The 27,767-nt window shown below is 34.0% G+C and overlaps 4 protein-coding genes across 4 annotated transcripts; 3 read left to right on the forward strand and 1 right to left on the reverse strand.

Moving 5' to 3' along the window:
• The first annotated feature begins 371 nt into the window (after positions 1-371).
• On the forward strand, positions 372-4,758 carry LOC118044801 (protein NBR1 homolog). The gene is made up of 8 exons (XM_035053285.2): positions 372-516; positions 631-708; positions 1,623-2,788; positions 2,885-3,008; positions 3,129-3,380; positions 3,476-3,625; positions 3,743-4,300; positions 4,427-4,758. Exons 2-8 carry the CDS (start codon positions 685-687, stop codon positions 4,523-4,525), a joined length of 2,373 nt encoding a protein of 790 aa, XP_034909176.1. The 5' UTR covers positions 372-516; positions 631-684; the 3' UTR covers positions 4,526-4,758.
• A 7,081-nt stretch (positions 4,759-11,839) lies between these two features.
• LOC118044800 (uncharacterized) lies at positions 11,840-12,496 on the forward strand. Its single transcript, XM_035053283.2, has one exon. The coding sequence runs from the start codon at positions 11,897-11,899 to the stop codon at positions 12,284-12,286; it is 390 nt and encodes a 129-aa protein (XP_034909174.1). The 5' UTR covers positions 11,840-11,896; the 3' UTR covers positions 12,287-12,496.
• Positions 12,497-18,636: 6,140 nt separating this feature from the next.
• On the reverse strand, positions 18,637-19,077 carry LOC118044851 (uncharacterized). Its single transcript, XM_035053333.1, has one exon. It carries the CDS (start codon positions 19,075-19,077, stop codon positions 18,637-18,639), a length of 441 nt encoding a protein of 146 aa, XP_034909224.1.
• A 3,758-nt stretch (positions 19,078-22,835) lies between these two features.
• LOC118044799 (pachytene checkpoint protein 2 homolog) lies at positions 22,836-26,891 on the forward strand. The gene is made up of 14 exons (XM_035053282.2): positions 22,836-23,032; positions 23,122-23,185; positions 23,288-23,394; positions 23,583-23,650; positions 23,985-24,088; positions 24,197-24,301; positions 24,620-24,709; positions 24,795-24,870; positions 25,453-25,522; positions 25,615-25,685; positions 25,827-25,917; positions 26,144-26,271; positions 26,379-26,507; positions 26,592-26,891. Exons 1-14 carry the CDS (start codon positions 22,882-22,884, stop codon positions 26,733-26,735), a joined length of 1,398 nt encoding a protein of 465 aa, XP_034909173.1. The 5' UTR covers positions 22,836-22,881; the 3' UTR covers positions 26,736-26,891.
• The last annotated feature ends 876 nt before the right edge of the window (positions 26,892-27,767 follow it).

The raw sequence follows: 27,767 nt of genomic DNA on the forward strand, positions 1-27,767 counted from the left end.
TAATTATTTTTGTTAAAAATTATTTTTTTATATATATTTTGGATTGTTTTGATGTATTAATTTAAAAAATAATTTTTAAAAAATATTATTTTAATATATTTTAATATAAAAAATATTTAAATAACAACCATAACCACTAAGAAAAAACAACTCACATTAAAGAATCAATTTTGTAGCATTAATTAACTCAATTAATACCACTCCTAATTAGGCGATTTTTTCCAAGTCTCCACTTATCTCAATTGGAACTGGGCAGCTATGCAACCAATAAGATACACCCACGTAAGCATCCACAAACTCTAACAATATTTTACACCATAACCTTGAGGTTCCTTACTCACAAAGGATCCCCTTTTCTTTCTGAAAAAGAAACGAAAAAAAAAATTTATATTTTTGACTTATCCCATAAGCCAAAAAAAAGATATAAATATTAACACAATGAGACACGAAGCTTATTTCAGTAAAATCGAGTCCTTCTTTTACTTTCCACGCACAAGCGGCTAACAGGAACGCTTAGTAAGTGATTCTTCGTATCCTCTCTCCGATTTTTATTCCTTTACAAATTCTGAACAATTCTTCCTCTCCTCTAAAAACTTACTTCGATAATAATATATGATTTGGGTTTCTTAGGGTCTCTGTTTTCTTCTTCGGTTTTTCTCTTACTGCGCGGCTTACTGGAACGCGATGGATTCTACTATGGTCATCAAGGTTTGTTTTATTCAGTGTTTTTGTTGTTGGTTGTTGGTTCTTCTTGTGTTTGTTGTTAAATATGAAAAAAGTTTGGAAATTGGGGTTTTGTGTTTTGTTTCTTTTGAACACCTTGGATTTATATACAGTGGTTTATTGCTTCAATTGTACCTTCTAAGGGAAAGGATTGATCTTTTTTCTGTTTTGCTTATCGTTTGATCTTAGTAGTGTTTGATCGAGGGTTACTGATTTTTTTTGTCGGTATGTTGGGTCAAACATGAGAAACTTGGAATTTGCGGTTTCATATCTTGGTCCTCTTATAACAATCTTGGTTTATATATTGTGTTGTAATGCTTCAATGAGATAAATACTTTTGTGTGTTTTTATGAGCTGTTTTGTTTATTATTTTTTCCTTTATTTTGAGAGTAGGATTCGATCAAGGGTTCTTCTTCTTCTTCTTCTTTCATGATATGGTTGTTTTTCTTTATTTTGTTCAGACTAGGGTTTAATGAGGAGCATAAATATGACGGGCCTACTTTTGAAAGATTTTTTAACAGCTTGAACTTTGGCCTTGGTTGTACAAGGAATCTTCTTTGGATTTTTTATTCAGTTTTCCTCTTCTTCTTTTTTGTTCTTTTTTTTTTAAATATACCTTGTCAATGGTGCAATTTTTGGTGGTCTCAAACTCGTGAAGGTTGTCTGTGTTGATGCTATAAAGGATATGTGGATCAATTGACCGCAAAAACTTGTTTATCATCTCATCTTTGTTGAGGATTAAAAGGTTTATGCTGAAATATGGAAAAAATATTTTGTTTGTCTTTTAAATTTTTTTGACAAACAAATGGAGTTATATGCTACTCTGCAAGTCTTCGTGTATTTTTATATTCCATATTGTCTCCCCATTTATTCATTTATGTTTTCTGGTGTGGACACAGGTTAAATATGGTGATACGCTTAGGCGTTTCAATGCTCATGTAAAGGAGAATGAGCAACTCGATGTGGACATGACTGCACTGAGGGCAAAAATCCTCCGTCTTTTTAATTTTCCTGCTGACTGTGATCTCGCTTTAACTTATATTGATGAAGACGGGGATGTGGTAACACTTGCTGATGATGATGATCTACGTGATGTGATGAGGCAAAACTTGAAATTTTTGAGGATTGATGTACAGCTTAATAATGACAAGTTTGGTAAATCTTGTGCCAGATCTAGTGGCAGTTCCACCCCTATGAGTGATGTGATGAGGCAAAACTTAAAATCTTTGCGGATTGATACACAGCTTAATAATGGCAAGTTTGGTAAATCTTATGCCAGATCTAGTGGTAGTTCCACCCCTATGAGGTCCCCTCGAGTCCAGAGTCCATTACCATGTCTCAACAATGGTGTTGCTGAAGTTTTGAAATCTGTGCCTGAGCCCCTACAAGGCATACTTTCCAAGATATCTCATGACCTGGCTTCAAAAGCTGTGGCATCCAATGCAGTGCTTACTGAGCTTGTTGACTGCTTTTCAAAGATGGGGCAATCCCATTTGAACCCAGCCCCCCAGTCTCAAGATGGTGCAGGTTCAAGTGTCCAAACTGGAGCTGCTGTTCCTACGGTTGTTAATGTATCCAAGGATGTGGGTATGCGAGAAGACTTGCCAAATTCAAACTCACCTTTCAAAACCAGCCAGGAAGAGAGCTTTGAAAATGTTACCAGGACTTCAGCAGCACCACACACGGCTGTCTCTGCTCCTGTTAATCTGAATCAGAACCCTCAAGCTTCCAATCCGTTTGCACATTATGCTCCCCTTGCATCATTTGTCCCTGCTGGTGATGATGGGAAGGAAGCCAAGAAACAGAATACCTGTCTTCCAGCTAGGAAGCCTGATCCCTTTGGTTTGCCCACCTTTCCTATGAATTACGGCTTTCCTTCACACACTGATTTTCCATTTAGTGGAGTGCCTGTGGAAAATGACTCAGCACTGCGTTCTCTGAAAAGTCATGCAATTAAGAGAAGCGACTGTGTCAATAATCCCATGTTTGGCATGTTTCATAGGGGTGTTCAATGTGATGGATGCGGTGTTCTTCCAATTACTGGACCTCGGTACAAGTCCAAAGTGTAAGAGATACAGTTGAATCTTTGATGTTGTGCCTATTCTTATAAAGATGATGGCTTTTGGATTGATGCTGTTTCCTGTTCTTCTTTTTTTGACAGGAAAGAAGATTATGATCTCTGCATTATCTGCTTTGCTGCTGTGGGTAATGAAGCTGACTACATAAAGATGGACAGGCCGATGTCTTTCCGTAATCCTTGGTCTTCCAAGTGTTTCAATGATCCTGTATGGGGACTTTTTATCTGTGCTGATGTTTAAAATATTTGTGTGTTTTTTCAGTTGATATGATCTTGCTTGCTTTTTTCATTGCTGACTCAATCCTTTTCTATTTTCCGCTGCCGGCAGACACAGAAATCTTGGGCCTTCCCACAGCCTCTCTACAAAGGATCCTGTGGAGTAAAGGGAGCTCAACCTAAGCTAGACAGCCGTTTTGTTTTGGATGTCAATGTCTCAGATGGTACTGTGATGCCTTCATCTACACCCTTTACCAAGATATGGCGAATGCGCAACAGTGGTAGTGTTGCATGGCCCCAGGGAGTGCGGCTTGTGTGGATTGGTGGAGACCAGTTCTTCAGCGCTGATTCTGTTGAGATAGAGGTGTGCATCTTCAGGTTGCTGTTGTTTAGCATCTGCCTTGGCTTAAACTATTCTTCTGACCTTTTATCATTTTGTGGCTTCATTAATCTGTCCAGATATCAGTCAATGGCGTGCCTACTGATGGTGAACTTGATATTTCAGCTGATTTTGTATCTCCTGCTCTGCCTGGTAGATACATATCATATTGGAAGATGGCACCCCCATCAGGTGTGAAATTTGGACAGCGCATCTGGGTTCTTATTGAGGTACTGGCATTATAGGTGCTCTCATTCTTCTTTGTCTTATACTGTGTCTCTTTGATTAGACACACACACACACACCCTTGAGAGAACACAGTAGTTATTCCTTATTTATCCTTGCAGGTTGATGCTTCCCTGAAAGACCCATTCCTCAAAGATCTGAACTTGAATGAGTCCCCCAATTGGAGTGGTTCTAAATGCGATGAAGATTTAGATATGAATGCCCAGCCTGCTGATGGCTGTTTTCCTGGGCCTCAGAATACTACATCGGTTTCAGAACCAGTAGAGCCCGTGGTTGACGAACAGCCTAAGAGCCAGGAATTGAGTTTTCCTATTGATGATGCCTTGCCGGTTGGGCATGGTGTTTTAGCCTCTGCTCCTCCAGAGCCCAGGGCTTCATCTGTTCCTGTTTTATATCCAATGATAGACATTTCTGAAACAGCGACTACTGGTCCTTTTGAACCCTTTCCTGCTGTGGATGCTCCAGCTTCGTCTGAAGGAGTCAACATGGAAAGTGGTGTTGAGAAAACCCTCCTAAAGGATCTTGAGGAAATGGGCTTCAAGCAGGTTGATTTGAACAAAGAGATCTTGAGGCGAAATGAGTATGATCTAGAGCAGTCGGTGGATGATCTTTGCGGCTTTGCTGAATGGGACCCCATTCTTGAGGAGTTGCAAGAGATGGTATAAGTTGTTTGTGGGGTGTGTTTTTTTAGCTTGTAATGTTAACAAGACTAGGATTGTCATGTGTTTCGCTATTTTCTAGACATGTCAAGTTTACAGAGTGTACAATGTATGTTGTTGATGCAGGGTTTCAGTGACAAGGAAATGAACAAGAAGCTGCTAAAGAAAAACAATGGGAGTATCAGGGGTGTGGTCATGGATATTCTCACCGGGGAGAAGGCTTAGTTCAAGAATTTTTATCATCCTTTACATTGTCTATAGGCGGTATTATACATAAATCTTGTGTTAAAAGGGGGTAATTAGCTTTTGCTATGAACTGCCTAAGGTTTAAGTTGATCTCCATATTGTAGTAGTAATTGTGTTCGGTGCAACAACCGAATGCTTTTACTGGCTATGTTTTTCGTATCAGGTGAACCTTGAAGTGTGAAATAATAATAATTTATCTGTTATATGGTTTATTGTGATGGTCTGTGTACCTGTGCCTGCTCTACTTTATCGTGCATAGCACTCAAAATACAAATAAATGCTCCTGTGAAATAATATACATTCAGAATATCAGTTAGAACAATATATTTTTAATTTAATATTGTGGTGAATCATCATATCGATATGGATTAGAACCATGATCGTTACATGATTGTCAGATCAATCTCAGCAGGCCGGTTTATACTTTAGAATAATAATATTTAATTAAATATTAATCATGATATCATAATCGTAACAATCATGATTGGTACATTATTGATAATAAATTTAAGAGATTTTAATTTAGGTACTTTTTTAGTATTTAAGTTGAAAAAAAAATGTGTATAAAACATATATAAATAAAAAAATTTATAAAAATCATTTTTTTGAATTATCAACCAGTCTAAACAACTAGATCAGTTGATTAGTTAAGCCAAATGATTGCTAATAATGATATTATCTCTTGTACAATAAATTTCTCTAATATCTTAATACAATAACAACAAAAAATGCGTTATTTAATATACAATTTATTATTTACCTTATTAACCTAACATCTAATTTAATTAATAATTTTTTAGAATTAAAATTTTATAATTTTAATAAAATTTGGGAGGAGTTTTTCTTATATAAAAACTATATTTAAAATTTTATCTTATTTAAAACAACCACAGTAACCAAATAAAACAAATTTTCACATTTTATAATCACAAGTAGCCCCATGAATATAAACACATACATGTATGCATAATAAATCTCGAATACTTAAATAATACAATATTCAAGTAATTAAAATCTCAAAATATATACATATAACTTTTCTATATATCTACGCCTACATCATCCACTAGATGGTCTAGATTTATCAGTATTATGACTGGATCTAGCTCCTACACCTACTTGAGTGGCCTCATTCTATCATGGCATCATCAACAGTTAACCTTTCTCAAAAGATATTAAGTCCAATGAGGCAAACATTTAATCACCAGGATGTAATGGTCTGACATCCGTTGTCTTCATTAGTATTACAAAGATAAGATGAGACCTCTCGACCCTCCCGTGGCATAAAACCAACCTAATATGAATAAAACCTTAATGTTAAATTAAAATATCACTAATTAAACTTAACACTTGGCATATATTAATTATAAAAATATTTGATTACTTACGAGAATTTGAATATGCTAGGCACGTTGCTCATACTATATGTATCTAGGTACAGGAACATGCTTGGGATCCAGAGTATGAAGTGTAACTCCTATAATCAGGACAATCATAGGCGATAATCTATATATATAGGGCCTAACCACATGAAGATGTTTCTACGAACATAACTGTTATTAAATAAAAACATTTTGATTATTACAAGGATTGATATAAAACATTTAAAATCTAAATAGTTATTTAAAAATTTTCGATTCATATATGTAGAAGTAGTAAACATCCATCAACCTATTTGACCCTCTTCATACATGCAAGACATAGATGTTTGTACAAGCATACCAAGACAATAGATTCCCTAATTATATATAAGGCTGGCGTCAAAATCATCCAAGAACATCAGATAAATTAAGGCACATATCTTCTTATTAGGTTTGTGAATCACTACCAAATAGATGGAGTATAAATGCTCTGGAATACCTACATAACATATTTAAATTGTCATAATCATTCACACAAATTTAACAAATAATCAACACATTCAAATCATAATTTATTTTATCCCTCTTCAAAACCTCCTCATTAGCATCAGCTGGTGATGTCGTAAATGTCTAATTAGTCCACTTAAGATGTATGCTACCCCCTTTAATTGAAAAAAGGGTGTCAATACAAATTATCACTCGCATAATGCAATCATATTATGAACATCAGAAGATGTGGTTGCCCGTCCATCAATATACAACCTAAACAAAACAACCATATCCAATAATGTTAGTGTCATCTCTTCATGGTGAAGATGGAACGAGTGTGTCTCATATCTTCATCGCTCAATCAGTGTATGGATCAAGCCATGGTCAAGCTTGATGTGATCTAGACAATTAACGCACAAAAAACTTGTGTCTGTACAAGCATGCCAAGATAGTAGATCCCCAATTATATGTGGGGCTGACATCAAAATCATTAGGAGCATCATTTAAATTAAGGCACATATCTCCTTGTTAGGTTCATGAATAATACACCGCCAAAAACATAGAGTATATACACTTTGACATACATACATAACATATTAAAATTATCATAATCATAATTATTCACGCAAACTTAACAAATAATCAACACATTTAAATCATAATTTATTTTATACCTCAGCAAAACCTCCTCATTAGCATCATCTAATAGTGTTGTAAATGTCTCATCAATTTACTTAAGACGTATAATATCCCCATTCAATTCAAAATAACGGGGTTTCAATCCAAATGATCACTCGCATTATGCAATTCTATTATGAACACCAGAAGATGTGATTGCCCGTCCATTAATAGGCAGCCTAAAAAAATCTTCAATGTCCTGTAATATCAATGTCATCTCTTCATGCCTAAAATGGAACATGTGTGTCTCATGTCTTCATCGCTCAATCAGTGCATAGATAAAGTTGTGGTCAAGTTTGATGTGGTCTAGACAACTAACGTATAAAAAACATGTCTAGAACACATATAACTGAACCAGCTCATGTAGTCTCATTCGCCTATGTGTGCAACAATAAAAAGTGGACTCATCCTCCATAAAAATTTAAATTATAAGCATCTACTCATATAATACCTTTAATGATAAGTAAGTTAAGCATAAATTAAAAACATATTAAAATTAAAAATTCTTACAATGTCGGTGAATACATCCTTTGGTCAGTGTTGATCCTACAACCACAAGATAGAAATGTTGGCGGGTCTGGTAGGCACGTATTGTGACTATTTTTCTATTATGACTTATTTTATTGCATATGCCACACCTATAATATGCATGACCTTCTTTTGTATTCATCTTGTTGTGCAGATGAGTAGACATTCGTCAACCAAGCCTGAATTACCATCTAGATGAGTTTGCTTCAACTCGAGATCTCATGTAATTAGTCCATTCTAACTTGACTGATAATAGACAAAATAACATGTCATATACTGATCAATAACTTTGAATCGTGTAATGATCATCTACAAACTATGTAAAATCTATGTGACTTTTGGCACAACATTTAAGAACATGTGAACATGAACATAAAAATGTTTGTTATTTACCCACATGTGCATATTTTATCATTCAAATTGATTGCCCGTTTGACTTCTTTAATAACACCCATTTAATAGGGGTGTTGACTTAGAACACCCCTTGTTTACAATCAAACAACATTGCAGTATAATCTCTTAATCTATCACTACTCATTGTCAATTCAATCTCAATTGTTGGGGGGACAAATTTTACCATGTTGAATAAAATCATTAGCTTCACGTCTCCGCTTAACCTAATAACTATTATACCGGTAAAATGTTAATTGCACCAGAGCTGAAACAAGCATTGCACGAGCACCTTTCAGAACATGATTAAATGATTTGAAAGATTAGTTATCATGTTGCCATACTGGTGACTGTCATCATAATATAAAACCCAATTTTGTCTTGGTTCCAATTAAGAATTGTTTCAGAATTTGATTTTTTTATTACCAACAACAACCTAGATAATTTTTCAAAAAACTCCTAATGTGAACCAATAAGATTCTCAATCACCTTTTGTTTTGCAACTCATGCTTTTTCATATGAAATATTATACTTGTAATACAATTTTATTTCATCTTGTATGCTTGCAACCATCATTGAAAGCTTATTCATTACTAGGGTTAATATAGCATTAACAATAAAATTTGCATCAAACTAATGATGATCTATTTTAACGAAGGTCGAAACACATATGTGTGACATTTTTAACTTTGTTATTTCAAATGAATATGATCTCTTATTATATCCCTTATGCAAATATCATTTACATTCAAGTGCTTGCACAAATAGTAATTAAACAAATATAGAGTTCAACTGTTCGACTCGGTATTTAACCAAATATACAATGTCATCGTTTAACTGAATTAACCAATTTATTTTTACTATTGAATGTTTATCTAACCTCTAAATCAGACCATCATGAAATGCATTTATGACTAAGTGTCCAGTCATTAAAAATAATAAAACTAGACCCAAAAGCATCTTTAAATTCAGGAACAGGAGGTATGATTTCATCATTAACATCATCATTATTTACCATATCATTCGAGTTTAACATATCACTATCTTCATTTTCACTAGGCTCAGAATAGTCAAATCTATGTTAATCAGTAGATGAAGTGTCAAACATAGTATCATCTATCTTTTATAACAAATCATCCGACAATAAAACTGTATTTACCTCTACTAATTAAATTTGAAGGATCAACAGAAGTTGGGACACATAGATTTTATTCTACTACTTATATACAATATTATCATGTTCAAACCACTTTGGATGAAAGAATCAATCGTTATCTTACAACTATCATCACATATAACAGCTTCAGGATAATACTAATGTTCACCAATCTGACACCTCCAAGCTATTTAAACATCAATATCATTATAATTTCACTTAAGTCCATGATAAATGGTTTTTTTTTCATTTCTGCATATGACATGGCTAAATGAACATTTAATAACAAACTACTACAACCATTGTATGTGATAATATTGTTCACATCATGAACAATAGTACCACTATAAAGACATAATATAAATATTTTATAAACCATTTTGTAAAAAAAAAAAAAATTGGATTCTCATCAACTGTTCATAATTGTAACTATATTATTACCCCAAAACTAATTAACAAAATTCATATCAAATTCTCAAAATTTAACATTAAAGATAATTCACCAAAAATTAAACATCATTCTTGATATAAAATCTAATTGATATTTTTATGCTCAATCGCATTAAATCAAACCCAAATTCATATCAAATTAATATAATTCAAAGAAAATACCAAACTTATCAATTTATCAACAATTCAATGGAACATGTAAATTGTCATAATTCTACCATATTCATGCTCTCTTACATGAAATCATCAAACACATTTAATTAGATTATTAGCTTATTCTAACAATATACACAAAATCCATAATTCAACAACTTAACAACAATCGAATGCAACACATAATTAATTGAAATAATTAATTCATAATTAATTTAACTTATTTTCATGTTCAACTATATCAAATCAACCCTAATTGATGATATTTTTAACTAATTTAATATTAATTCAACAAACTCTAGATTCACCACAAACCCTAAATTCAACCAAACCAAACATTTCATTTCAACCAAACCAAACATAAATTCATAGAAATATGATATGTTTACCTTGTTTGTAGGACTAGAAAAAAAATTGGAAAGGTGGCGGCATCAATGACAACAAATGGAATAGTCAATTTTGAATCCAAAACACATCTAATGAAGCTTAGAGACTATGATAGGTTTGATTTTTGTTTGTTTTAAGGCCAAAATAAAAGTATTTGATGGGTTTTTTTAGACAAATTGTGAGGGCACCATTTGGTTTTTAGAGAGAGAGGGCGTCTTCGATTCAAGGGATAACTTAAATTTTAATAAATATTGCGCTTCAGAAATACAACAATTACCTTGTCGCGCTTTTTAATAGAGAAATTTATGAAATATTGAATTTCTAAAATGTGATAATATCAAAATATATTGTTTCACCAATCTTTTTTCAAACAGTATTATCCTACAAAAACTTTTAAGTTGTGTTCTAATTGTTTTTTTATTTTTAAATAAGAAAAAAGGTTTCTCGTTGTACACGTGTCCTTTTGGATGAAATATTTGTTTCTCATCATGATTTTTCTCCAACGTTGTGTTTTCTATGAAAATCAATAGTTTTATCCTCGGTACTCTGTACTCGAAAGGTTTTTGATATCTTCTAGGCAAGGTTTTTTATTATTATTATTTTATGTACGGGTTTTTTTTTTAATCTTTTTTTTTTCCGCTTCAATGGGAAGCCTGAGAACATAATACGAAAATATTTTTGCAACTTTTGGTGAATTTGTCTTTTTTTTCTTGCATCTTTGAAAACATTAACATATTCTTCTTTTTCTATTTTACTAGCAATATTGTCGTTTATTTGTTTGTTGTGCTACGAGGGAGAAAACACAGCCCAGAATGCGTATTGAACTTGCTGCCACAGCATAAGCTTCTACAGTCTTTCATTAATTTAAAATATGTTTAGGTTTAAGGCCTCCTCTTCTGATGAAAATATACAGCTGGGAAGAAACAAAGGAAAAGGGGAGAAATGTTTCCTAGTCAGGATGTTGAGAAAAGAAGGAAAAAAGGCCTTGTTTTCTGTGTTAGATGTGATTTAAGGATAAAAAAAGAGAGAGCGAAGGATATGGTGGTTATTTTATTATAAATTACATGTAGTATTCATGTAGGAAGATAGGGATGACGATCCCCGGTTCTATCGAAAATGGAAAGGTCATAATCCACCAATGGTTCTGAGGAGGTGGGCATGGACTAGTCTTAGGCTTCGGTTTGCTTTGCACTGTCGTAAGTTTATGGTGATGGGTCTCTGGAAATTAATGGCTGATTAGGTCATAATCCACCAATGGTTCATCTAGAGGTGTGTTTGTTTGGTGGTTCTGAATTTGTGGTCTAGCAGAAGAGATAAGAAAAAAATCGCTGTACTGCTCTCCAAATCTTAATAACAAATTCAAAACAATACCTCGGTTTCCAAACATGCGCAAAGTTAGTTTAATATTGTGGCTGAGCCTACAGCACTGCAGCTAGGGTTTGTTTTAATGTAGCATGATATATATGGCATCTAATCTCCGAATATCTATCATGAATTCATAAGTTGTGGGTTATAATCTTCTTTCAGGAAGGGCCAGAGACTTGGAATAATACTGTATAGGTGATGTGAATCCATTCAGGCTCTCCACTTTCTAGGCATTTATTCTCTTTTAAAGAATGTGGACAACTTGATATCTGACAAGAGATAAGGAATTAGATGCAACTTTACCATCTTCAGAGGATAAATTCGCAAGACATGGGTCGATAAACTTGCAGCTTCTCTCAACTAATTGTTGTAAACTGAGCAAATCACCAAAAAATGTCTCAAGGCTCTGCCTACCAAACTAGGCAGGGGCAAGGCTCGAACACCACGTCCGGTGATTACCATGACTATATTTCAAGGTTATCAAAGATGCCTAGCATTATCCATGGTGCCCCCCAGTACCCAAGTGTTCACAAGGCCTTCAACAACAAGGTAACTCGGGAAGAAGAGGTTAGTGAGGCTCGCCAAGACAATGTCAACAAGAAGAATCCCACCAGGTCTTCCAAGAAGGTTCGGGTGAAGGAGCAAGTGCAAGTTATCGATCAAAATGGGAATCGGAAACCAGAAGATATCGAAGAAAATGTTGATGATGAAGCTGATGGTTTCATCAAGCAGAAGAAATGGGGCTTTGAACTGAGCAAATGGAAGACCTTCAAATATCCATAGGCTAGGGAGCATGTCGGTTGTGTTTAGATTACTGGGAAACTATATCCCAGCTGCTGTGTGAACCAACACAGATATTTAAATAAAATGCCCGTCTTTCTTGTGTTGGCAGAGCTTCTTTCAGGGTTGTTTGGGTATAGCATGTCAAGAAAATTTTAGTATTTTGTCTTTTAATAAGGCAATATAGTGTGATATACTATAGCTTTTCATTGATGGTATTCTGTCACGAAAGATTTTGCCTTGCTGCTTATTTGTGAATCCAGGGTTTCATACAGTACTGCATCAAATTCTTATTACAGCGATTAAGCATTCAACAAAATAAATTGTCGATTTGATGGGTGTTACAGAAGCTAAACTTCGGAGCGAATTGCAAATGATGCTTTGCCAGATTATAATTACTACATCAAATTCTGAATCGCACAGTCTAGATTGGACAATCTATTGTTGATGCTCGAGATTTGCCGACTGCATACATGATATATGTTGCCAGAATCAACTATATATTAGATGATATAACATCTTTAACCCTTCGGTTAATGTTTTATAAGTTCTCTTGCCTTCTTTCTTTTGCTGTATCTAGGCTTATATATGCTGATGCAGATAGTTTAAAGATATGTGAAATGAAAAAAATAATCTGAACTGTATCAGTGAAAAGGAAATAATTATGCAATACCTGTAGAAATCAATGCTTGGTAGCTTATTTAACAAGGAACTGATGGAAACTGCTGCTGCAAACCGATTTTCCATTACAATGAAGGACTTTCCATTGTCACCCTTTCCAATTACTTTTCAACCATTTCAAATAAGCTGTCATTCCATGAAGCTAATTCGTTGCTTGTTATGTCATCATGTTCGGTTGCAGATTTCATAAATGAATCATTAACTTTGGAGGTTATGCTGGAAACAGAAGGTGAGTGATATTGGTCTGCAAAGAAACTCTTGTGGGAATACGTTCATAAATCAATGGTGACGGCTCCGGGATTTACCCCTAATCACCATGCCACTGACACAAAACACGATGAAAGATCCATGTATCAGTTCAAAAACCCAATGGGCATGTATGAAGCATTCGGGGGTTTAATCTACTTAACCTTTGTACTTTTGGTATAATTAAACATTAAATACTCTACTGTCCTCCTGTCATAACTGGGCTATTAGAATTTACATGAGGGATGCCTCTACTTAAAGGATATCACACATGACATTATCCTTTACACTTAACAATAAACTACTGACAATTAAGGCTTGTTATTCCAAATGATGGTTTTAAGACAAGTTTCATATGTGGGAATATTAATATTAATGAACAGAATGGACGATGGCTTACCCTGTTTCTTCGGCACAATGTTGTGACAATCCAAAAGAAAAGGGTGTCAATGGTTTGCATAACGCAATCCTATTATGGAGAGCAGGAGATTCCTATTATGGACATCACGAGATGTAATTGCCTGTCTATCAATAGACAACCCCAGCGAAACCATTATGTCATGTAATGTTTGTCATCCTTTCATGCATAATATGGAACGTGTGTCTCACGTCTTCATCGCTCAATTAGTGCATGGATCAAGCCATGATCAAGTTTGTTATGGTCTAAGCAAATAACAAACAAAAAACCCGTGTCTGTACAAGCATGCCAAGACAGTAAATCTTCAACTATATATAGGGCTGGTGTCAAAATTATCAAGGAGCATCAATTAAATTAAGGCACATATCTACTTGTAAGGTCTATGAGTAATCCACCACCAAACATATGGAGTATATATGCTCTAACATACAAACATAACATATTAAAATTATTACAATCATAGTCATTCATGCAAACTTAACAAATAATCAATACATTCAAATCATAATATGTTTCATACCTCCGCAAAATCTCCTAGTTAGCATCATCTAGTGGTTTTATTAATATATCATCAATCTACTTAAGACATATAATACCACCCTTCAATTCAAAATAAAAGGGTGACAATCCAAATGATCGCTCGTATAATACAATTCTATTATGAACATCAGAAGATGTGATTACACGTCCATCAATAAACAACCAAAGCAAGATCATCATATCCTATAATGTCGGTGTCATCTCTCCATGCCTAAGATAGAATGTTTGTGTCTTATGTCTTCATCGCTTAACCAGTGCATGGATCAAGCTTGATGTGGTTTAGACAATTAACATATAATAAACATGTCTAGAACACATACAACTGAACCTGCTCATATAGTCTCATTAGCCTATATGTTCAACAATAAATAGTGGCCTCATCCTCCATAAAAATTTAAATTATAAACATTTACTCATATGATACCTTTAACGATAAGTATATTAAAAATAAATTAAAAACATTAAAATTAAAAATTCTTACAATGTCAGCGAATACATCCTCCGATTGATGTTGATGTTGCAATCGCAAGACATAAATGTTGGCGTGTTTAGTAGGCATGTACTATGACTGTTGTCCTATTATAGCTTGTTTCATTGCATATGCCATACCTATAATATGCATGACCTTCTCTTGCATTTATCTCGTTGTGCAAACGAGTAGACATTCATTAACCAAACCCAAATTCTCATCTAGATGAGTTTGCTTCAACACAAGTTCTAGTGTAATTAGTCCATTCTAACTCATCTGATAATAAACAAAATAACATGTCATATATTGATCAGTAACTTTGAATCGTGTAATGATCATCAACAAAATATATAAAATCTATGTGACTCTTGGCACAACATTTAAGAACATGTGAACATGAATGTTGAAATGTTTGTCATTTACCACATGTGCATGTTCTATCATTCAAATTGGCTACCAGTTTGACTTCTTTAATAACACCCAGTTTAATATGGGTGTTGACTTGGAACACCCCTTGCTCGGAGTCAAACAACATTGCAGTATAATCTTTTAATCTATCCCTACTCATTGTCAATTTAATCTCAATTGTCATGTTGAATAAAATCATTAACTTCATATCTCTGCTTGACCCAATAACTAATACACTGGTAAAATGTTAATTGCACCAGAGCTAAAACAGGCATTGCATGAGCACCCTTCAGAACTTGATTAAATGATTTGAAAGATTAGTTGTTATATTACCATACCGATGACTATCATCATAACATAAAGCAAATTTTTTTTGTTCCAATTAACAACTGTTATAGGATTTGATTCTTTTATTACCAACAACAACCTTGGTTATTTTCCTAAAGACTCCTCATGTGAACCAATAAGATTCTCAATCACCTTTTGTTCTGCAACCCATGTTTTTTCATATGACATATTATACTTGTAATGCAACTTTATTTCATCATGGATGCTTGCAACCATTATCGAGAAAGCTTATTCATTACTAGGATTGATATAACATTAGCAATAAATTTTGCATCTGGTTTATAATGGTTTTTTTTAACAAAAGTTGAAACACATATGTGTGACCCTTTTAACTTTGTTATCTCAAATAAATTTGATATTTTATTAAATCCCCTATGCAAATACCATTTATATCCAAGTGCTTACACACATTGTAATTGATAAATGTAGAGTTTAACCGTTGGATTCAGTACTCAACTGAATGTGCATTGTTATTGTTTAACTTCATTAACCAATTTATTTTTACTACTAAATTCAAAACAATACCTTAGTTTCTAAAATGCTCAAAGTTAGTTAGATATTATGGGTGAGCCTACAGTGCAGCTAGGGTTTGTTTTAATGGAACATGATATGTCATCTAATCTCCAAATATCTATCATGAGTTCAAAAGTTGTGGGTTATAATCTTCTTCAGGAAGGGCCAGAAACTTGGAATAATACTGTATAGGTGATGTGAATCGATTCAGGCTCTCCACTTTCTAGGCGTTTATTCTCTTTTAAAGCATGTCGATAACTTGATATCTGACAAGAGGTAAGGAATTAGATGCAACTTTACCATCTTCAGAGGATAAATTCGCAAGACATGGGTCTATAAATTTGCAGATTCTCTCAACTAATTGTTGTAAACTGAGCAAATCAGCAAAAAATGTCTCAAGGCTGTGCCTACCAAACTGGGCAGCAGCAAGGCTCGAACACCACGTCCGGTGATTACCATGACTATATTTCGACGTTATCAAAGATGCCTAGCATTATCCATGGTGCCCCTCAGTACCCAAGTGTTCACAGGGCCTTCAACAACAAGGTATCTCAAGAAGAAGAGGTTAATGGTGAAGGTGATGGCTTCACCCAGCAGAAGCAAAAGGGCTTTGAACTGTGCAAATGGAAGACCTTCAAATTTCCATAGGCTAGGGAGCGTGTCGGCTGTGCTTAGATTACTGGGAAACTACATCCCAGCTGCAGTGTGAACCAACACAGATATTTAAATAAAATGCCCGTCTTTCTTGTGTTGGCAGAACTTCTTTCAGGGTTGTTTGGATATAGCATGTCAAGAAAATTTTAGTATTTTATCTTTTAATAAGACAATATAGTGTGATATACTATAGCTTTTCATTGTTGGTATTCTGTCACGAAAGATTTTGCCTTGCTGCTTATTTGTGAATCCAGGGTTTCATACAGTACTGCAATTTTAGTACAGCGATTAAGCATGCAACAAAATAAATTGTCGATTTGATGAGTGTTACAAAGCTAAACTCCGGAGCGAATTGCGAATGATTACATCAAACTCTGAATCGCACAGTCTAGATTGGACAATCTATTGTTGATGCTTGAGATTTGCTGACTGCATACATGGTATAAGTTGCCAGAATCAACTATATGTTAGATAATATAACACCTTTAATCCTTTGGTTAATTTTTTATATGTTCTCTTCCCTTCTTTCTTTTGCTGGATCTAGGCTTATGCTGATGCAGATAGTTTCAAGATATGTGAAATGAAAAAAAATAATCTGAACTGTATCGGTGAAAAGGAAATAATTATGCAATACCTGTAGAAATAAATGCTTGGTAGCTTATTTAACAAGGAACTGATGGAAACTGCTGCTGCTGCTGCTGCAAACCGATTTTCCATTACAATGAATGAATTTCCATTGTCACCCTTTCCAATTACTTTTCAAACATTTCAAATAAGCTGTCATTCCATGAAGCTAATTCGTTGCTTTTTGCTGTGAGGGCTTGACTGCTGTTGTGTCATCATGTTCGGTTGGCAGATTTCATAAATGAATCATTAACTTTGGAGGTTATGCTGGAAACAGATGGTGAGTGATATTGGCCTTTAAAACTGGCATTGAATATGGCAGATACTAATTGATAATGGCATCGTTGGAGCTGATATATAGAGGTATTAAGTCCTGGTATGTTCCACCACCAGATATCTGAACTGCAAAGAAACTCTTGTGGGAATACGTTCATAAATCAATGGTGACGGCTCCGGGATTTACCCCTAATCACCATGCCACTGACACAAATCACGATGAAAGATCCATGTATCAGTTCAAAAACCCAATGGGCCATGCATGAAGCATTCGGAGGATTAATCTACTTAACCTTTTTACTTTTGGTATTAAAACATAAATAAAACACTCGACTGTCCCCCTGTCATAACTGGGCAATTAGAATTACATGAGGGATGCCTACTTAAAGAATAGCACACATGACATTATCCTTTCCACTTGGCAATAAACTACTAACAATTAAGGCTTCTTAATTATTCCAAATGATGGTTTTAAGACAAGTGTCATGTGGGAATATTAATATTAACGAACAGATGGACGATGGCTAACCCTGTTTCTTCGGCACAATTAATCTGGTTGCTGGACAGCTGCAAGCAACTTCTAGTGACGTGCGGTGAACAGCTGAGATTCTTTGCAGGGAATCTACCAGGACCAGACCGCAATAATTGAGTTAAGAATAGCATACCATTTTCAACATCAGGCACGAATATACTGTTCAATTTGACAGAATCCTGGACTTGGTTACAAGATTCCTCATGTGATGTTGACAAATTAAGGATCAAAATCGACTGCTATCGTGCAACTTTACAATTTTCCGATACTAAAATTCTTCTGGAGATTTAAAAAAAAAAAAAAAACTAGTAATTCTATTATACAAATTAATTGCTGTAATAGATAGCTCTGGCACACAGAACAACTACTTTGTCTGCCTGTGAGTGTTTTCATGACAACGCAGGTACTTGTAGCAAGAGATTTCTATGACAATACTTCTCACTTAAACCACAAGATAAGAATTTGCTTGGTTTTCCCACAAGGCAAGTGGGAAAACTACCTGCAAAACAAGTCTTATTTTTTCATGTCAGGTTTTTTTTTAATGAAGACTGCACCTACTAACATCCTCGATGGAAAACCTGAAGATAGAACTTATTAACATAAGCAAGCTAAGAGCAAGCTATAGGACTAACAAAGATTTTACATCAATATTGATTGTTATCTTCACGAGGATCTTCAGCTTCTTTGAATCTCCTCGAAGATATAAGATTAAACAAATTTGTAAGACTTTTCTTACTCTCTCCTTTCTTCCTATGGACCCTTCTCTGAGCATCTACCCCACTAAATGAATCATCTAAAACAAGCTCTCTCTCCAACCTTTTGTACACATTCACAATCTCATAGGAATCCCACAGTGACTGCTTGAAATCCCAATTTGCTCTCTCAACCCTCTTGGCTGATGACTTGTTCATTGCTTCCAGCTTAAACCGGGAAGGCTTGCTTTGAAAATTTTGGCGATATTTATCATATTCACAGCTGGTAGACCTTGAACTGCCTGAGTGAGCATGCCACGATTGTGCCACACCCTTGAGGATTTCAAGTTCATGCTTATCATCATCATCTTCATGCTCTGACTTGTTCTTCATGCTTAATGGTAACTTATGCAACAAAGCTCACTCTTGGCCATGTTATCTTGCCTAAACTAGAGCCTCACAATATTGCTGCTAAAATGAGAGATAAGCTTTTGGTGTCCCTATTCTTTCTGCTATTGATAACTGGAAAATTTGTTAGTTTCTACAATTGCAATTTATTTGTGGATTAGAAGTCTTTCTTTTGATAGTTGGTTTGTTGTTTGTTGTTTGTGTCCCACTGGCCATTAATCAATACTCATTTATTCATTGTCCTTTTTTTTAAATTAAATTCAATTAGAATTTTCATTTAAAATGTGTACCCGCAACATATTTTTTAATTAAACCAATAAATAAATAATAATTCAAATATTTAAAATACAAACTAAACTTCTAGTTTCAAATATCCAAATGAAAATAACCACAATTCATAATTGTTTCTTTATTTGTGGATAGTATTATTATTATTATTATTATTTTATTAATATGAATGTCTAAGCCAGCTTGTGCGCACCTCAACTAATCCTATGGGCACTGAAATTAACAACTATGTAAACCTTCAATGATCATCATATTAGTAACTATAGGGTTCGAACTTGATACCATGGGGGGAGCAAACCCCTTGATCCCAAGCCCTTACCAAGTTGAGCTGATTTTGTCAAGTTAAAGTCTTAGTTGGTTCGACTAGTAATCTAGCTTGAGAAAGGCTCCGATTCCAGGATTTCTTGGGTCAATCTAAAAGATCAAGCCAAGTTTTATAAATATAATTGCTATCTTAAAATCAAACCTTCATCTATGTTAAGATTTTACCAGTTTAATTTCTTAAAAAAAATATACCATTTTAATACATATTTCTTATTTTATATATAAAAAAAACCCGCATATATACATAACATATGTGTGTCTATATATACCCATTATGAGAGTTGATAACATCATCTAATTTTCTTTTAACATAGGTAATGTTTTGATAAGTTTTTTGCAATTTGTAATGCTCATTGCCTTCAAGTAAAATTCGAAGGTAGTAGTCTTGGGTTGGATCACATGTTTCGATATATCTAACTTGATTAGAAGTTGAAACATTTAGTCCAAGTCTATTACATAAAAACATTTTACATATCTCTTAATTTAGTAAAAAAAAAAAAACATAAGCTTAAAGAATGGAGAGACAAAAACAAGTAATCTGTGTGAATCTCTCAAACTCGCAACCCATGAAATCATAAGCTCAAACTTAATTAAGAAGCTAAACTCCCAAGAAATTTAATATTGAAGGATGAAATTGAAAAAAAAAATCAATTAAAAAAATTTGCTAAGTAAAAAAAAAAAAACAACAATAAGAAGAATGAAGATCAATTTTGATATATATGAAAAAAAAATTGATGGATGATGAAATCATGAAAAAGAAATCCAATCATAAAAATTAATTCAAACATAATTAACAAATAACAATTAAAAGAATGAGTACTAAATCAACTTACAAAAAACTGATGGATGATGAATTCGAAAAAAAATCAATTTTATAAACTATATTAAAAAAACAAATAGAATAAAAAAAAAATAAAGACAAAATCTGAAGGAAAAACAAACTGAAGAGTTGTTTTGAGAATTTAAAGGGGTAGGCATGAAAAATCAAGGAGGGGAGAGAGAGAGAAAGAAATCGTCAACACCAAAACAAAGGTATGTTGACCACACGCACCAACATGAATGCCAATATGATTTGAACATCACCCTTGAAGCTAGTGTTTAGCCGTTTATCAACTCCGCATATCCTGATGCTTGTAATGCATACATTAGCCACCCTTTTATAATATTTTTATATGTAAAATTACAATAGCACCCCTCCATCAACCTGATAAAAAAAACACCCAAATGATAATACAAAAATATTGATGGGTTGAAGCCGAAGTTAAAGAAAATCCTATTTTAAGGATATTTATATCATTTTAGTGTTTTGGGAAAACTAAAAATATAAAATTGCCCCTGGACATCAACTTTATGAAAATTAATTATAAGGACAATGTACTTATTATATTGTGCATAATAAATGCAAAAAAAAATCTATTTATTCCCAATCAATATGATAATGGCTAATAGATCCCTATGAAAAGACCATATTAGACTTAATGGATAGTTATTTGTTTGTTTTGAAAAGGAAAAAATGTTCTTTTTATTGTGAATTGCTACATTAGTTTTTCCACACCTTTTAGATATTCTAGATATATGGGCCACATTATGCCATGGACATGGATATTTTTTATTAAAAAAAGATGCTCTAATAACTCAAGCGTGTTTCAAATAAGTTAAAAAAAAAAAAAAAAAAACACGACTCAAGGTATAGACCTCTGATTAAGCAAAAAAAAAAGGTATAATTTAATTAGATAATAAAAGACTAGATAATGACAATAAATTAACCAATTTAAACAAAAAAAGAATTATGGAGAAGAAAAAAGAATGGTTACCAAAATGAAAAAGGTGACGAATATAATTCCAACCAATCAAATGCAAAGAAAAAAAATTGGAAAAGCAAATAAAAAAAATAGAATTGAGCCAACTTAAGTAAGCATGTCAAATTTGCAAGCTAAATGAGACTGAAATAAGCTAACAAGAAGCAAAATAAAAAATAAAAGCCAACCCCAAACAGGTCCACCATAGAAAGATGTGTTTTTATTTTCAAAAAAAAAAAACTAAAAAAAAAACATTAAATTGGGCAAGCCAACCAAACTTTGTAACTTGGATTATTGCTACCTAATTTTTTACCTAATTTTTATTTATTTTTTGAAAAAACCAATAAATAGCAAAAAAAAAAGTAACAAAAAAAAAATTCTTGAGATATTTGCATCACTTTTAATGTTTTCTTTTAAGAATTTAAAATTAAAAAAAAAAAGTTACTTTCAACCCATTTATTTTTTAATGTGTCTTTTAAGTCAATGTTGATGTTGAAATTTTTTTAAAAAAATCAAAATACAAAAAAAATTAAAAAAAAAATAACAAATGGAAAAGAGAACAAAAATAAAGAGGAGGAAAATGAGGTACCATTAATTTCTTACTGCAAATTTGGCAGGTACCATCACTCAACTGTTTGGAGCAGGGGAGACTGAACGTTCTGTTATCTAATTTCACTTATAAAATTGGATGGATGCCATAAATTGTTTGACGGAATATGAAATGGAATTGTGTTCAAGAAATGAGTTTTAAGAAATTATGGATGTCATTATTGTAATTGTGTTCAAGAGATTTCTATGCATAATTTCATTTCCAATCTTGATATTATAAAATTTAAAATAACTTAATTTTTATTTATAGAGACTTTTTTTGTCATTTAAAAATCTATTTTATATTAATTTTAATCAAATATATAATTTTTTAAACTTACTCAATTAAATCCACAATTAAAAATATGTTTTTAAACCTATATTTTTAAATTGTAATTGCAAAAGCCATCACAATATTAAATACACACTTAGACTCTATTTGACATTGTTGTTCAACTGTATTTTTTTTTTTTTTGGATTTATTTAGCTTTAAATTAATTTTAATGGGGGTGTTTTTGGTTTGTTTTTATAAATTAATGTTAAAAATAAATTTTAAAAAATAAATAAATATATATATATATATATATATATATATATATTATTTTAATGTTTTTTCAAACAAAAAAAAATATAATTATATATACTACCAAACAGACCCTTGCTTAGCAAAATTAAATTTTCCCGCCCAACTTTAAAAAATAAAATTAGGGTATGGCAATGGGCGCACCAAAATCTCTACAAATTTTAAAACCACCTCTCCTCCTCTGCACAGTGCACAGGTCAGTAAAGAATGACAACAAGTCCCAGTCCCATGGACATAACGATCCAAAACCCCATTGAAACCACAGCCATAAGCCATGATTTATCCGATGGTAATGGCGTGGCTTTGCCCTCCTCTTCCCCTTCCCCCATTCTTACCCATCGCAAATTCCTCGTTTCTGGTACCCCACCTCTTTTCTTCCGTTTTCGATTTTATATATGTTTTTTTTTCTTTTGATTTTGAAGCTCTTACTTTTCTTTTTTGATACAGTTGAAGTTTGCTTAAAACCCTCAAGCACAGCTCGCGTTGAAGATGTGCGGTTAGCCGTTGAAAGGTAGGTTTGATTTCAGTTTCTTTTGTGTTTTTTCGGAGGTCATTTGTTTTGTTAATTCTTAAAAGAAAGGAGGAAAATTTTTTGGTTCTCTTTATTTGATAGAATGCTTGAAAAGAGGAGTTTAAGCTATGTTGATGGACCAATTCCCGTGCCAATTGATGACCAATTTCTCTTTGAAAATGTACAAAGAATCTGCGTTTGTGATACGGGTATGGGTTTTTGTTTCTTTACGTGTTCAATTTCCTGCTTCTGGTCTAGGGGAAAAGAAAATGAAAGGTTTGGGAAGTTAATGCTGTTTTGGGTTCCGAGAATACTAGAACAATCAGCAGAATAATGTTCGAAAATGGGAGAAAGTAATTTGTTTTGTCAATTAATGCTATTAATGTTTGTGTTGTAGATGAATGGGTGACCAACCATGATATTCTCCTGTTCTGGCAAGTCAAACCTGTTGTACATGTCTTTCAGGTACCATGAATCACTTAGGTTTGTTGGGTTTTCTTCTTTCACTCTCTTTTTGTCCTTTTTGCTTGCTCATTATCTCTGATTCTATCAACATATTCTAAGTATTGGAATGTTTGTTTCTTTAATGGCTTTTTGAGACACTTCAACTTTTGTTTAGGGTATAAAAATAGGTGAACATCAAACAGTAAAAGCTGTTCAAGGTCGTAAAAATGAGAACTTGATTCGATATTTACATATTTCTTTTTCCCTGTGTAATGATCCTCTTGTTTCTTTGAATTTCAAGAGATATTTTGTTGAGTTGGTGGTTTCAAAATTCAAATGACTGCTGCTTTTTCAGCTCAGTGAGGAAGGTCCGTGTGAGGAGCTAGGTGGGGATGGCCAACTTTCTAGCTTTAATGATTGGATTCTTCCAGCTAAGGAATTTGATGGCATGTGGGAAAGGTTTGCTCGAAACTTCTGTTGTTTCTAGTTTTTCGAGTCAGTTGATTTTTCTTTTTTTATTAAGTCAATTATGTAGGGACTGATGGCATCGTAATTTGCTATTTGTAGCTTAATTTATGAATTTGGTCTCAAGCAAAGGTTATTGCGGTATGCAGCCAGTGCATTGTTCTTTACTGAAAAGGGTGTTGATCCTTTTCTTGTTTCATGGAATCGGTAAGGAAGCTTTGTTTAAAATGATATGTATCCACAGGTCATTCAGACTAGTTTTCTTGCCAATGAAATCTCTAGTTTGAGGCTGTAGAAAGAGTCTTAACCTTTTTTCCTGTAACATTCTTCTTTCAGTGCACTGGCTTAATTGCTAATGCAAGAATCTGGGATGGGATGGAAACTCAATACATGGAAACCACAAATGCATTTACACTCATCTGAACCATATTTGGAAAACTGCTAGTGTTGAAATAAAGCTGCTGCTGCTTCTAATGTATCATGATTGAAAATGATGCTTAAATGATATATCAATTATGTTTGCAGCCTTATTCTTTTACATGGACCTCCAGGGACTGGGAAGACTTCTTTATGTAAAGCATTGGCTCAGAAGCTATCAATACGATTTAACTCCAGGTTTATACATAACCTTGTCTGATGAACAAAAATTATTACATTTCATTTCATATTAATTTCTGCTTTATGCTTCCTCTTTAATCAGATACCCCCAATGCCAATTGATTGAAGTTAATGCTCATTCTTTGTTTAGCAAATGGTTCTCTGAAAGTGGCAAGCTGGTAAGTCATCAAGCTGTATAAGCTTTGAGAAATCCCTACCTCTGGAACTAGCTTATTCTATTCATTGGAAATCCTAGTGTTATAACTCTGTTTTCAGTAAGATACAATTTGTTATGGCTGAGATTTGATCATTTGTCCATGTTTAAAGTCAAAGTAATCTATGTTTTTTGGTACATCTATGCTCCCATAAGGATATAAAAATTGTTATCTTTATTGGATCTCCCGCCCCCTCTCCCCCACTATCACACACAAAATAAGCTATCATGGCAAAATTTTGTTTGTTTGCTGCTTTGAGAGGAAACGAAAAACAGATCATCATTATTTGTGATTATTTTGCTTTCCATTGCTATGGGAATTGCTTTTTACTGTAGTTTTACTATTAATCACCTTGATGCATTTTTCTTGTTATCTTGTGTGAAATCAAATGGTATAGAATTTGTAGACTTCATATCATTTACCTTTCCAATGGCACCTCAGCTCGTGTCAAGTTCTCAACCCACTGATCTTAATTTATTTATCTATCTTCCTTGACTGTTGAATTCAGGAAAATCTTAAAACATCTATATTTGTTTATTGGAACAGGTTGCAAAACTTTTCCAGAAAATACAGGAAATGATAGAGGAAGAAAACAATCTGGTATTTGTTTTGATTGGTGAGATTTGTGACGACATTATGTTTTTTAATATCCAGTACTGAGCTCTCTTCATTGTAGCATGTCATATTTTAGATTTGGTTATGCTGCAGATGAAGTTGAAAGCCTCGCTGCTGCTAGAAAAGCTGCTTTATCTGGTTCTGAACCTTCAGATTCTATTCGAGTACTGTACCTGTCTACTCCCAAATTAATGCCTGATTTCTTAAAGCAAGTCACATAATAATATATGTGAGTAGCATGTTTTTTTATGAGACATGGAAGTCCGATCTTTAATGCCTTCTGCTTGTCAAAATATGCCCTACAGGTTGTGAATGCTCTCCTAACACAGATGGACAAATTGAAAACATCACCAAATGTGATCATCCTGACTACATCAAATATAACTGCTGCTATTGGTGAGCCAATGACTTATCTCAATATCAACCAGTTTTTTCTAAGACTTCCATGCTAGCTTGAATTCCATATTCTACCTCTTCCAGAGAGTTTGTATTCCCTCCAATATAATCGATGGAATTCAAAAAACTCATGCATCTCTTCTGATAGGTTTAGATTTTGGACCGAGCAGGAAGAACATTGCATATATTGGTAGAATGTATTGACTTGGCAGTTATTGAGTTGCAGATATTGCATTTGTTGATCGAGCTGACATCAAAGCATATGTTGGTCCCCCAACTCTTCAAGCTCGTTATGAAATTCTAAGATCCTGTTTGCAAGAACTCCTGCGAACAGGAATAATATTAAATTTCCAGGTGTCAATTCTGTTTCAGTTTCCTCAGTATCTCTAACTCTAACATCTTTACATGGACATGTAATGGCACGTTAATCTCATTACTAATGAATGTTGCAATTTCTGTAGGACTCTGACTATCTCATGCTTCCAAATTATTCAACCTTGAGAGAGAAATTAAATGCACCAGATATTCAGGAAGCTCAGCCTGTGCTGCCCTTTTGGAAGCAATTGCTTGAAGCTGCGGAAGCATGTGAGGTGAGCAGTCAAATTTTTCAATCCCTGCTGAATCCTGTTAATGATCAAGCAATTAACCGTGTGGCTTCTTATTATCCTATGCAGGGAATGAGTGGAAGAACATTGAGAAAACTTCCATTTTTGGCACACGCAGCTCTTTCAAATCCAAACAGTTGTGATGCTAGTGAATTCTTGTGCGCAATGATAGATACAGCAAGGAGGGAGCATTCTGAGCTACCTGAATCCTGATTAATGATTTTTACTCCTGAAAAATGTATCAAATGCTAAAAAGGTACACAACTACCTTGTATTTTAATGCAACTCATGTCCCAGCATCTTCAGAATGAGTTTTCTGTCCCCGTTCAGGGACCAGTCATAACGTGAGATAATTAGTTAAATAGAGAAGTTGAAATCTTTTTTAGCCCGCCTGCCTTTCCCAGCTATTGTAGAAATAATATTGAAGAGACTTCCCTTGTAAAACAAGAAAAACTTGCTTTTGGTGGTAGCTTTTTGTGCTTTAAAATGAGTGGGTTGTATATATATATAAAAAAAACAACCACACCGCTCCACACTTCTGCTCCAAGCACCCTGCATTATGTCTCCAACATGGCCCTTCTCATGCGAGCAAGTGCATCCGCTAGGTGACTATTTGCAGGGCAAATTTATCTGCTAGTTATTGTCCCACGCAACGAACTATATCTACTGATAAGCAGGTCATCGCAGCTAAGACATTGAGTAACGAAAAGGGATGCAAGCTCGTTCCTGAAAACTTGCCAGGATAAAAATTATTAACGAAAAGGGAGAGATCATCTCTCCCCGGCTACATGAGAAGGGAGCAGTGTTTTGAAACCCGGCCCGGCCCGGCGGATTGATCCGGAGCTAGAACTTGGCCGGGTTGAAGAAAAAAAAAAGAAAAATCTGGTACGACCTAGTAAAACCCGACTATAAACTCGTTGACTTTTGTTTTTTTTGTTTTTTTTTTTATCAAAATGACGTCGTTTTGATTTTAAAAAAAATATTTGACCTAGCCAACTCGGCGATCTGATCAAGATCCGGAACCCGAGCTTTGGACTAAGCCAGCAACCAGGCCGGGTCTTAAAACTATGGAAGGGAGGGTTCATATTAATAGAAGCATGAAATAGAAGGGTTCGGCTATCTTAAACTAGGCTTCAGCTATCGTATCTAGCATGATTTGTTTCGTCTGCTCTAGCTCGAGCATATTATTTGATGCATAGACATTGAATTTTCGAAGGCTGAGATACTCTGGTGAATTTCTCCATC

This window comes from Populus alba, chromosome 12 (genome assembly GCF_005239225.2).
Source record: "Populus alba chromosome 12, ASM523922v2, whole genome shotgun sequence".
NCBI lineage: Eukaryota > Viridiplantae > Streptophyta > Magnoliopsida > Malpighiales > Salicaceae > Populus > Populus alba.

Coding starts and splice junctions, on each gene's coding strand:
- LOC118044801 (XM_035053285.2), top strand. CDS start 685: ATGGATTCTACTATGGTCATCAAG. Junction 3,381..3,475: donor CTGATTCTGTTGAGATAGAG/GTGTGCATCTTC, acceptor TAATCTGTCCAG/ATATCAGTCAATGGCGTGCC. Junction 4,301..4,426: donor TTGAGGAGTTGCAAGAGATG/GTATAAGTTGTT, acceptor TTGTTGATGCAG/GGTTTCAGTGACAAGGAAAT.
- LOC118044800 (XM_035053283.2), top strand. CDS start 11,897: ATGTCTCAAGGCTCTGCCTACCAAACTAGGCAGGGGCAAGGCTCGAAC.
- LOC118044851 (XM_035053333.1), bottom strand. CDS start 19,077: ATGAAGAACAAGTCAGAGCATGAAGATGATGATGATAAGCATGAACTT.
- LOC118044799 (XM_035053282.2), top strand. CDS start 22,882: ATGACAACAAGTCCCAGTCCCATGGACATAACGATCCAAAACCCCATT. Junction 24,710..24,794: donor TCAATACGATTTAACTCCAG/GTTTATACATAA, acceptor CTCTTTAATCAG/ATACCCCCAATGCCAATTGA. Junction 26,272..26,378: donor GAATAATATTAAATTTCCAG/GTGTCAATTCTG, acceptor CAATTTCTGTAG/GACTCTGACTATCTCATGCT.